This window comes from Engystomops pustulosus, unplaced genomic scaffold, assembly GCF_040894005.1.
Source record: "Engystomops pustulosus unplaced genomic scaffold, aEngPut4.maternal MAT_SCAFFOLD_206, whole genome shotgun sequence".
Taxonomy (NCBI): Eukaryota; Metazoa; Chordata; class Amphibia; order Anura; family Leptodactylidae; genus Engystomops; species Engystomops pustulosus.
The window spans coordinates 36,854-49,058 of record NW_027285086.1 but is presented as its reverse complement, the minus strand read 5'-3'; the positions used below and the strand labels follow the sequence as shown (position 1 = coordinate 49,058).

At 53.2% G+C, this 12,205-nt stretch overlaps 1 protein-coding gene across 1 annotated transcript in view; it reads left to right on the top strand.

Annotated features, from left to right (window-relative positions):
- LOC140109497 (uncharacterized) overlaps window positions 1–11,939 on the top strand; it is a 108,637-nt gene extending 96,698 nt beyond the window's left edge. The window contains exons 2-7 of the mRNA XM_072132021.1: window positions 5,188–5,541; window positions 6,441–6,554; window positions 7,648–7,669; window positions 8,019–8,053; window positions 10,387–10,433; window positions 10,527–11,939. Coding sequence (XP_071988122.1) covers window positions 5,188–5,541; window positions 6,441–6,554; window positions 7,648–7,669; window positions 8,019–8,053; window positions 10,387–10,433; window positions 10,527–10,625 — 671 coding nt within the window. The 3' untranslated portion in view covers window positions 10,626–11,939. The remainder of the gene's footprint in view (window positions 1–5,187; window positions 5,542–6,440; window positions 6,555–7,647; window positions 7,670–8,018; window positions 8,054–10,386; window positions 10,434–10,526) is intronic.
- Window positions 11,940–12,205: the final 266 nt, after the last annotated feature.

Genomic DNA, 12,205 nt, shown 5'->3' with positions numbered 1-12,205 from the left:
GGGCTCCTCTCCCAGGATCTCCTCATGTTCTCCATACATCCATTTTCTCTCTTTCCCAGGGCTCCTCTCCCAGGATCTCCTCATGTTCTCCATACATCCATCTTCTCTCTGTCCCAGGGCTCCTCTCCCAGGATCTCCTCATGTTCTCCCTACATCCATCTTCTCTCTGTCGCAGGCTCCTCTCCCAGGATCTCCTCATGTTCTCCTTACATCCATCTTCTCTCTGTCCCAGGCTCCTCTCCCAGGATCTCCTCATGTTCTCCCTACATCCATCTTCTCTCTGTCCCAGGCTCCTCTCCCAGGATCTCCTCATGTTCTCCCTACATCCATCTTCTCTCTGTCCCAGGCTCCTCTCCCACGATCTCCACATGTTCTCCCTACATCCATCTTCTCTCTGTCCCAGAGCTCCTCTCCCAGGATCTCCACATGTTCTCCATACATCCATCTTCTCTCTGTCCCAGAGCTCCTCTCCCACGATCTCCACATGTTCTCCCTACATCCATCTTCTCTCTGTCCCAGGGCTCCTCTCCCACGATCTCCACATGTTCTCCCTACATCCATCTTCTCTCTGTCTCCGGCTCCTCTCCCAGGATCTCCACATGTTCTCCCTACATCCATCTTCTCTCTGTGCCAGGCTCCTCTCCCAGGATCTCCACATGTTCTCCCTACATCCATCTTCTCTCTGTGCCAGGCTCCTCTCCCAGGATCTCCACATGTTCTCCCTACATCCATCTTCTCTCTGTCCCAGGGCTCCTCTACCAGGATCTCCTCATGTTCTTCCTACATCCATCTTCTCTCTGTCCCAAGCTACTCTCCCAGGATCTCCTCATGTTCTCCCTACACCCATCTTCTATCCATCCCAGGACTCCTCTCCCAGGATCTCCTCATGTTCTCCCTACATCCATCTTCTTTCTGTCTCAGGCTCCTCTCCCGGGATCTCCACATGTACTCCATACATCCATCTTCTCTCCGTCCCAGGGCTCCTCTCCCAGGATCTTCTCATGTTCTCCCTACATCCATCTTCTCTCCATCCCAGGACTCCTCTCCCACGATCTTCACATGTTCTCCCTACATCCATCTTCTTTCTGTCTCAGGCTCCTCTCCCGGGATCTCCACATGTACTCCATACATCCATCTTCTCTCCGTCCCAGGGCTCCTCTCCCAGGATCTCCTCATGTTCTCCCTACATCCATCTTCTTTCTGTCTCAGGCTCCTCTCCCGGGATCTCCACATGTACTCCATACATCCATCTTCTCTCTTTCCCAGGCTCCTCTCCCAGGATCTCCTCATGTTCTCCTTACATCCATCTTCTCTCTGTGCCAAGGCTCCTCTCCAAGGATCTCTTCATGATCTCCCTACATCCATCTTCTCTCTGTCCCAGGGCTCCTTTCCCGGGATCTCCTCATGTTCTCCCTACATCCATCTTCTCTTTGTGCCAGGGCTCCTCTCCCAGGATCTCCTCATGTTCTCCCTACATCCATCTACTCTCTGTACCAGGGCTCCTCTCCCAGGATCTCCCCATGTTCTCCCTGCATCCATCTTCTCTCTGTCCCAGGCTCCTCTCCCAGGATCTCCTCACGTTCTCCCTACATCCATCTTCTCTCTGTCCCAGGCTCCTCTCCCAGGATCTACTCATGTTCTCCCTACATCCATCTTCTCTCTGTCCCAGGGCTCCTCTCCCGGGATCTCCACATGTTCTCCCTACATCCATCTTCTCTCTGTCCCAAGGCTCCTCTCTCACGGGATCTCCTCATGTTCTCCCTACATCCATCTTCTCTCTGTCCCAAGGCTCCTCTCCCAGGATCTCCTCATGTTCTCCCTACATCCATCTTCTCTCTGTCCCAGGCTCCTCTCCCAGGATCTCCTCATCTTCTCCATACATCCATCTTCTCTCTGTCCCAGGGCTCCTCTCCCAGGATCTCCTCATGTTCTCCCTACATCCATCTTCTCTCTGTCCCAGGCTCCTCTCCCAAGATTTCCTCATGTTCTCCCTACATCCATCTTCTCTCTGTCCCAGGGCTCCTCTCCCGGGATCTCCACATGTTCTCCCTACATCCATCTTCTCTCTGTCCCAAGGCTCCTCTCTCACGGGATCTCCTCATGTTCTCCCTACATCCATCTTCTCTCTGTCCCAGGCTCCTCTCCCAGGATCTCCTCATGTTCTCCCTACATCCATCTTCTCTCTGTCCCAGGCTCCTCTCCCAGGATCTCCTCATGTTCTCCATACATCCATCTTCTCTCTGTCCCAGGGCTCCTCTCCCAGGATCTCCTCATGTTCTCCCTACATCCATCTTCTCTCTGTCCCAGGCTCCTCTCCCAAGATTTCCTCATGTTCTCCCTACATCCATCTTCTCTCTGTCCCAGGCTCCTCTCCCAGGATCTCCTCATGTTCTCCCTACATCCATCTTCTCTCTGTCCCAGGGCTCCTCTCCCGGGATCTCCTCATGTTCTCCATACATCCATCTTCTCTCTGTCCCAAGGATCCTCTCCCGGGATCTCCTCATGTTCTCCCTACATCCATCTTCTCTCTGTCCCAGGCTCCTCTCCCAGGATCTCCACATGTTCTCCCTACATCCATCTTCTCTCTGTCCCAGGCTCCTCTCCCAGGATCTCCACATGTTCTCCCTACATCCATCTTCTCTCTGTCTCAGGCTCCTCTCCCGGGATCTCCACATGTTCTCCATACATCCATCTTCTCTCTGTCCCAAGGATCCTCTCCCGGGATCTCCTCATGTTCTCCCTACATCCATCTTCTCTCTGTCCCAGGCTCCTCTCCCAGGATCTCCACATGTTCTCCCTACATCCATCTTCTCTCTGTCCCAGGCTCCTCTCCCAGGATCTCCACATGTTCTCCCGACATCCATCTTCTCTCTGTCCCAGGGCTCCTCTCCCGGGATCTCCTCATGTTCTCCATACATCCATCTTCTCTCTGTCCCAAGGATCCTCTCCCGGGATCTCCTCATGTTCTCCCTACATCCATCTTCTCTCTGTCCCAGGCTCCTCTCCCAGGATCTCCACATGTTCTCCCTACATCCATCTTCTCTCTGTCCCAGGCTCCTCTCCCAGGATCTCCACATGTTCTCCCTACATCCATCTTCTCTCTGTCTCAGGCTCCTCTCCCGGGATCTCCACATGTTCTCCATACATCCATCTTCTCTCTGTCCCAGGGCTCCTCTCCCAGGATCTCCTCATGTTCTCCCTACATCCATCTTCTCTCCATCCCAGGACTCCTCTCCCACGATTTTCACATGTTCTCCCTACATCCATCTTCTCTCTGTCCCAGGCTCCTCTCCCAGGATCTCCTCATGTTCTCCCTACATCCATCTTCTCTCTGTCCCAGGGCTCCTCTCCCGGGATCTCCTCATGTTCTCCATACATCCATCTTCTCTCTGTCCCAAGGATCCTCTCCCGGGAACTCCTCATGTTCTCCCTACATCCATCTTCTCTCTGTCCCAGGGCTCCTCTCCCAGGATCTCCACATGTTCTCCCTACATCCATCTTCTCTCTGTCCCAGGGCTCCTCTCCCAGGATCTCCACATGTTCTCCCTACATCCATCTTCTCTCTGTCCCAGGGCTCCTCTCCCGGGATCTCCTCATGTTCTCCATACATCCATCTTCTCTCTGTCCCAAGGATCCTCTCCCGGGATCTCCTCATGTTCTCCCTACATCCATCTTCTCTCTGTCCCAGGCTCCTCTCCCAGGATCTCCACATGTTCTCCCTACATCCATCTTCTCTCTGTCCCAGGCTCCTCTCCCAGGATCTCCACATGTTCTCCCTACATCCATCTTCTCTCTGTCTCAGGCTCCTCTCCCGGGATCTCCACATGTTCTCCATACATCCATCTTCTCTCTGTCCCAGGGCTCCTCTCCCAGGATCTCCTCATGTTCTCCCTACATCCATCTTCTCTCCATCCCAGGACTCCTCTCCCACGATTTTCACATGTTCTCCCTACATCCATCTTCTCTCTGTCCCAGGCTCCTCTCCCGGGATCTCCACATGTTCTCCATACATCCATCTTCTCTCTGTCCCAGGCTCCTCTCCCAGGATCTCCACATGTTCTCCCTACATCCATCTTCTCTCTGTCCCAAGGCTCCTCTCCCGGGATCTCCTCATGTTCTCCATACATCCATCTTCTCTCTGTCCCAGGGCTCCTCTCCCAGGATCTCCTCATGTTCTCCCTACATCCATCTTCTCTCTGTCCCAGGGCTCCTCTCCCAGGATCTCCTCATGTTCTCCCTACATCCATCTTCTCTCTGTCCCAGGGCTCCTCTCCCGGGATCTCCTCATGTACTCCATACATCCATCTTCTCTCTGTGCCAGGGCTCCTCTCAAAGGAGATCCTCATGTTCTCCCTACATCCATCTTCTCTCTGTCCCAGGGCTCCTCTCCCAGGATCTCCACATGTTCTCCCTACATCCATCTTCTCTCTGTCCCAGGGCTCCTCTCCCACGATCTCCACATGTTCTCCCTACATCCATCTTCTCTCTGTCCCAGGCTCCTCTCCCGGGATCTCCACATGTTCTTCATACATCCATCTTCTCTCTGTCCCTGGGCTCCTCTCCCAGGATCTCCTCATGTTCTCCCTACATCCATCTTCTCTCCATCCCAGGACTCCTCTCCCACGATCTTCACATGTTCTCCCTACATCCATCTTCTCTCTGTCCCAGGCTCCTCTCCCGGGATCTCCACATGTTCTCCTTACATACATCTTCTCTCTGTCCCAGGGCTCCTCTCCCAGGATCTCCTCATGTTCTCCCTACATCCATCTTCTCTCTGTCCCAGGGCTCCTCTCCCAGGATCTCCACATGTTCTCCCTACATCCATCTTCTCTCTGTCCCAGGGCTCCTCTCCCACGATCTCCACATGTTCTCCCTACATCCATCTTCTCTCTGTCCCAGGCTCCTCTCCCGGGATCTCCACATGTTCTTCATACATCCATCTTCTCTCTGTCCCTGGGCTCCTCTCCCAGGATCTCCTCATGTTCTCCCTACATCCATCTTCTCTCCATCCCAGGACTCCTCTCCCACGATCTTCACATGTTCTCCCTACATCCATCTTCTCTCTGTCCCAGGCTCCTCTCCCGGGATCTCCACATGTTCTCCTTACATACATCTTCTCTCTGTCCCAGGGCTCCTCTCCCAGGATCTCCTCATGTTCTCCCTACATCCATCTTCTCTATGTCCCAGGGCTCCTCTCCCAGGAGATCCAGGTCTTTCAGGTCCCGGAGCTCCACACCAGGGCGGGCTGCGATGTCACCCTGCCCTGCACCTACAGCCTGTCTGGAGTGGAGGAGGTGACCGCCGGCTTCTCCAAGTGGTACCGACACGTGGTGAGCAGCGGGTCAGAGGTGCTGGATGACACCGAGGGATTCACCGGACGGATCTTTAGAGCGAACACCGAACAATTTATCCAGAAGAGAGAAGCGCAAATCACCATCCGCAACACGGACACCACAGACACCGCAATGTACTACTGCCGGGTGTCCTTCATCACCCTAAATGTATCCGTGGAAGGCAACGGGACCTTCCTCAATGTCACAGGTCAGATCCATCTCTCTCTCTCCCTCTCCTATCTATCTCTCTGCTATCTATCCATCTCTCTCCTATCCAGGGCCGGATTAAAGGAGGGGCTCCTTGGGCTCTACCCCCGGGGCCCCCACCACTTTCACTTTTTAAGGGGCCCCCACCAGTTTCCAGCTGAGTCGCTGACTGTCTCTGTGTGTGATAGGCAGTGGCCCGTGGCCGCCCGCATCGCACATAGGGGTCTAGGATGTCAGCTGTGTCAGTGAGACACAGCTGCCATCACTGGGGGAGTTTGCCGATGCACTGTTTTGGTAGCAGGTTGTAATGGGACACTGGCGGCGAGTGATGACGTCATGCTGTCGGCGTCCAATCACAACATGCTGCTGCACAAAATCTCCCCCAGCGATGGCACAGCTGACATCCTAAACCCCTATGGCAGGCTATATACTACAGGGGGCTGGCAGGCTATATACTTCCAAAAACATTGTTGGAAGGGCCCCTAACAGTTTGCGCCCAGGGACCCCCACCACCCTTAATCCAGCCCTGCTCCTATCTATCTCCCCTCTATCTATCTCTACGTCTCTCTCTTATCTATCTCTCTCTCCCCTATCTATCTATCTATCTCCTATCTATCCATCTCTCTCGATCCTATCTCTCTATCTGTCCATCTCTCTCCTATCTCTCTCCTATCTATATATCTGTCTCTCTCTCTCTCCTATCTATCTATCTATCTGTTTCTCCTATCTATCTATCTCTCTATATCTCTCTCTCTCTCCCCATCTCTCTCTCTCTCTCCCCATCTCTCTCTCTCTCTCCCCATCTCTTTGTACTTTGTAGGTTTGTGACATCTGATTACAGGAAAGTTTATTTATTTGGGGGGTGTGGGCCCAGGTGACCTTTGACCCTCTGTTGTGTAGATGCAGTGACCCGCGGCTCCTGGGATCACCTCTCTCTCTCTGTCTCTCTGGGAGTCGTATCTGTGGTAGCTCTCCTCCTCCTGGTGGTCGCGTCTTACAGGATCTCCAAAAGAGGTGACTATGAACTGCGAGACGAATAAGGATAAAAGGGGAAAGGGGGGGGGGGGAGAGATGGATAACGGAGGGGGGAAGGAGACGGATAACCAGGGGGAGGGGGTTGGAGACTGATAACGGGGGGGGGGGGGGTAAGGAGATGGATAACGGGGGGAGGAGACTGATAATGGAGGAGGGAGGAGACTGATAATGGAGGAGGGAGGAGACTGATAACGGGGGAGGGAGGAGACTGATAACGGGGGAGGGAGGAGACGGATAACGGGGGAGGGAGGAGACGGATAACGGGGGGAGGAGACGGATAAGGGAGGGGGGTTAGAGGAGACGGATAAGGGAGGTGGGGGAAGACCGATAACCGGGGGGGGGGGGGGGGTTTGGGGAGGGGAGACGGATAACGGGAGGGGGGTTAGGGGAGACGGATAACGGGAGGGGGGTTAGAGGAGACGGATAACGGGAGGGGGGTTAGGGGAGACGGATAACGGGAGGGGGGTTAGGGGAGACGGATAACGGGAGGGGTGTTAGGGGAGACGGATAACGGGAGGGGGGTTAGGGGAGACGGATAACGGGAGGGGGGTTAGGGGAGACGGATAACGGGAGGGGGGTTAGGGGAGACGGATAACGGGAGGGGGGTTAGGGGAGACGGATAACGGGAGGGGGGTTAGAGGAGACGGATAACGGGAGGGGGGTTAGAGGAGACGGATAACGGGAGGGGGGTTAGAGGAGACGGATAACGGGAGGGGGGTTAGAGGAGACGGATAACGGGAGGGGGGTTAGAGGAGACGGATAACGGGAGGGGGGTTAGAGGAGACGGATAACGGGAGGGGGGTTAGAGGAGACGGATAACGGGAGGGGGGTTAGAGGAGACGGATAACGGGAGGGGGGTTAGAGGAGACAGATAACGGGAGGGGGGTTAGAGGAGACAGATAACGGGAGGGGGGTTAGAGGAGACGGATAACGGGAGGGGGGTTAGAGGTGAAGGATAACGGGAGGGGGGGGGAGATGGATAACGGGAGGGGGGGGTGACGGATAACGGTGGAAGGAGAAGGATAACGGGAACCAGGCAATTCAACTACTAACAATTCTCTTTTCTCCTCAGAACCAAGATCCAGACAGGAAGAGTAAGTTACACGTTACTGTGCGTGTGACATGTAGGTGCAGCGCGTGTCCTGGGCGTGTGACATGTAGGTGCAGCGCGTGTCCTGGGCGTGTGACATGTAGGTGCAGCGCGTGTCCTGGGCGTGTGACATGTAGGTGCAGCGCGTGTCCTGGGCGTGTGACATGTAGGTGCAGCGCGTGTCCTGGGCGTGTGACATGTAGGTGCAGTGCGTGTCCTGGGCGTGTGAAATGTAGGTACACAGTATTTCCCTTCTGTACTTTATACATATACAATACACACATGATACACAGCGTTTAGCATGTATGTGCTGTATATAATGTTGTATTTTACATATTTCTCTTCTCTGTTAGGAGTCACATTGTCTACAGCGATTACTCCGCTCCAGGTACTAACATATAATACTACAATATAATACTACAGGCTGTTATAAGAGGGGGGATGTGAATGACATGAAGGCTCCATATTACATTACAGGCCTGTGGATGCTCCACTGTACGATTCTGGGAAATATGCAAATACATGTGCCCCCCCCCTCATCCTCATAGACTGTAAGCTCTATGTCCCCCCTCATCCTCATAGACTGTAAGCTCTTGTGTCCCCCCTCATCCTCATAGACTGTAAGCTCTTGTGTCACCCCCTCATCCTCATAGACTGTAAGCTCTTGTGTCCCCCCTCATCCTCATAGACTGTAAGCTCTTGTGTCCCCCCCTCATCCTCATAGACTGTAAGCTCTTGTGTCACCCCCTCATCCTCATAGACTGTAAGCTCTTGTGTCCCCCCTCATCCTCATAGACTGTAAGCTCTTGTGTCACCCCCTCATCCTCATAGACTGTAAGCTCTTGTGTCCTCCCTCATCCTCATAGACTGTAAGCTCTTGTGCCACCCCCTCATCCTCATAGACTGTAAGCTCTTGTGTCCCCCCCCTTCATCCTCATAGACTGTAAGCTCTTGTGTCCCCCCTCATCCTCATAGACTGTAAGCTCTTGTGTCCTCCCTCATCCTCATAGACTGTAAGCTCTTGTGTCACCCCCTCATCCTCATAGACTGTAAGCTCTTGTGTCCTCCCCTCATCCTCATAGACTGTAAGCTCTCTTATCTAGACTGGACCTGGAGGAGGGTGTGTAGTTGCGTATCTAGACAGGACCTGGAGGAGGGTGTGTAGTTGCGTATCTAGACTGGACCTGGAGGAGGGTGTGTAGTTGCGTATCTAGACTGGACCTGGAGGAGGCTGTGGATGTCGTGTATCTAGACTGGACCTGGAGGAGGCTGTGGATGTCGTGTATCTAGACTGGACCTGGAGGAGGCTGTGGATGTCGTGTATCTAGACTGGACCTGGAGGAGGCTGTGGATGTCGTGTATCTAGACTGGACCTGGAGGAGGCTGTGGATGTCGTGTATCTAGACTGGACCTGGAGGAGGCTGTGGATGTCGTGTATCTAGACTGGACCTGGAGGAGGCTGTGGATGTCGTGTATCTAGACTGGACCTGGAGGAGGCTGTGGATGTCGTGTATCTAGACTGGACCTGGAGGAGGCTGTGGATGTTGTGTATCTAGACTGGACCTGGAGGAGGCTGTGGATGTTGTGTATCTAGACTGGACCTGGAGGAGGCTGTGGATGTTGTGTATCTAGACTGGACCTGGAGGAGGCTGTGGATGTTGTGTATCTAGACTGGACCTGGAGGAGGCTGTGGATGTTGTGTATCTAGACTGGACCTGGAGGAGGCTGTGGATGTTGTGTATCTAGACTGGACCTGGAGGAGGCTGTGGATGTTGTGTATCTAGACTGGACCTGGAGGAGGCTGTGGATGTTGTGTATCTAGACTGGACCTGGAGGAGGCTGTGGATGTTGTGTATCTAGACTGGACCTGGAGGAGGCTGTGGATGTTGTGTATCTAGACTGGACCTGGAGGAGGCTGTGGATGTTGTGTATCTAGACTGGACCTGGAGGAGGCTGTGGATGTTGTGTATCTAGACTGGACCTGGAGGAGGCTGTGGATGTTGTGTATCTAGACTGGACCTGGAGGAGGCTGTGGATGTTGTGTATCTAGACTGGACCTGGAAGAGGCTGTGGATGTTGTGTATCTAGACTGGAGCTGGAGGAGGGTGTGGATGTTGTGTATCTAGACTGGAGCTGGAGGAGGCTGTGGATGTTGTATATCTAGACTGGACCTGGAAGAGGCTGTGGATGTTGTGTATCTAGACTGGAGCTGGAGGACGCTGTGGATGTTGTGTATCTAGACTGGAGCTGGAGGACGCTGTGGATGTTGTGTATCTAGACTGGAGCTGGAGGAGGGTGTGGATGTTGTGTATCTAGACTGGACCTGGAGGAGGCTGTGGATGTTGTGTATCTAGACTGGAGCTGGAGGAGGGTGTGGATGTTGTGTATCTAGACTGGGCCTGGAGGAGGCTGTGGATGTTGTGTATCTAGACTGGGCCTGGAGGAGGCTGTGGATGTTGTGTATCTAGACTGGAGCTGGAGGAGGCTGTGGATGTTGTGTATCTAGACTGGACCTGGAGGAGGCCGTGGATGTTGTGTATCTAGACTGGACCTGGAGGAGGCTGTGGATGTCGTATATCTAGACTGGACCTGGAGGAGGCTGTGGATGTCGTATATCTAGACTGGACCTGGATGAATGTTGTGTTCTTCGAGGATCCACCTTATAGGGTGGACTTTACAGACTTGAGTGTTCCTTTTCCTCCTCTGATATGATGTGTGTAGTTGCAGGTGTGGAGCAGTGTGGATCCCGCGGCCGCCCTGAGCTTCAGGTATCAGACGTTATATACTCCGGGGGGGGGGGGGACCATGGGGGTGGGGGAGAATATTTCTCATCTGTCTTTCTTCTGGTCATGACTTTGCAGAATATGGAGATATCACCCTACATGATCGAAAACCAACAATACAACCAATTCCTGCCGGAGGACAATCAGCTTGTGAACCTGTACAGTGTCATCCCATAGAGAAGTCCCCACCACTGGAGTACCAACCCGGATCCCATAGAGAAGACCCCACCACCAGAGTACCGACCCGGATCACATAGAGAAGACCCCACCACCAGAGTACTGACCCGGATCACATAGAGAAGACCCCCCCACAGGAGAACTGACCCGGATCCCATAGAGAAGTCCCCTACACCAGAGTACCGACCCGGATCCCATAGAGAAGACCCCACCACCAGAGTACCGACCCGGATCACATAGAGAAGACCCCACCACCAGAGTACCGACCCGGATCACATAGAGAAGACCCCCCCCCCCACAGGAGAACTGACCCGGATCCCATGGAGAAGCCCCCACCACAGGAGAACCGACTAGGACCTCATAGAGAAGACCCCACCACCAGAGTACCACCCAGATCCCACAGAGAAGACCCCACCACCGGAGAACCAACCCGGATCCCATAGAGAAGACCCCACCACCGGAGAACCAACCCGGATCCCATAGAGAAGACCCCACCACCAGAGAACTGACCCGGATCCCATAGAGAAGACCCCACCACCAGAGTACCGACCCGGATCCCATAGAGAAGACCCCACCACCAGAGAACCAACCCGGATCCCATAGAGAAGACCCCACCACCAGAGAACTGACCCGGATCCCATAGAGAGGACCCCACCACCAGAGAACCAACCCGGATCCCATAGAGAAGACCCCACCACCAGAGTACCGACCCGGATCACATAAAGACGCCACCACCAGAGTACTGACCCGGAACCCATAGAGAACCAGTACCAGTAACCAGTCCTCAGGCCGGGAGGTGCAGAGGTCCGAGGCCTCCGCTGGGGAATACTTAGAGCCCAGCAACGAAGAACTTTTTTATTTTATGTTTTATTTGATGCTGGATGTTTGCAAAGTAAACGCACAGTTTGGACCATAAACCGACTGAGGAAGAATCATCACCACCGACCCAAATATTAGAGCAAAACCCCAACAGGAGACAAAAGATCACCAGAGCTTACAGTCTGAGGAGATAGAACTCACTATTCTGCTGCTGGTGCAGTCACTGTGTACATACATGACATTACTTCTCCTGTACTGATCCTGAGTTACATCCTGTATTATACTCCAGAGCTGCACTCACTATTCTGCTGCTGGTGCAGTCACTGTGTACATACATGACATTACTTATCCTGTACTGATCCTGAGTTACATCCTGTATTATACTCCAGAGCTGCACTCACTATTCTGCTGCTGGTGCAGTCACTGTACATACATGACATTACTTATCCTGTACTGATCCTGAGTTACATCCTGTATTATACCTCAGAGCTGCACTCACTATTCTGCTGCTGGTGCAGTCACTGTACATACATGACATTACTTATCCTGTACTGATCCTGAGTTACATCCTGTATTATACTCCAGAGCTGCACTCACTATTCTGCTGCTGGTGCAGTCACTGTGTACATACATGACATTACTTATCCTGTACTGATCCTTAGTTACATCCTGTAAATCTTTTATTTTATATATAAAAATGAAAAACAAAACAATCATAAACATAAATCAAGCCATAACTTCTGGCAAAATAAAACAATAAT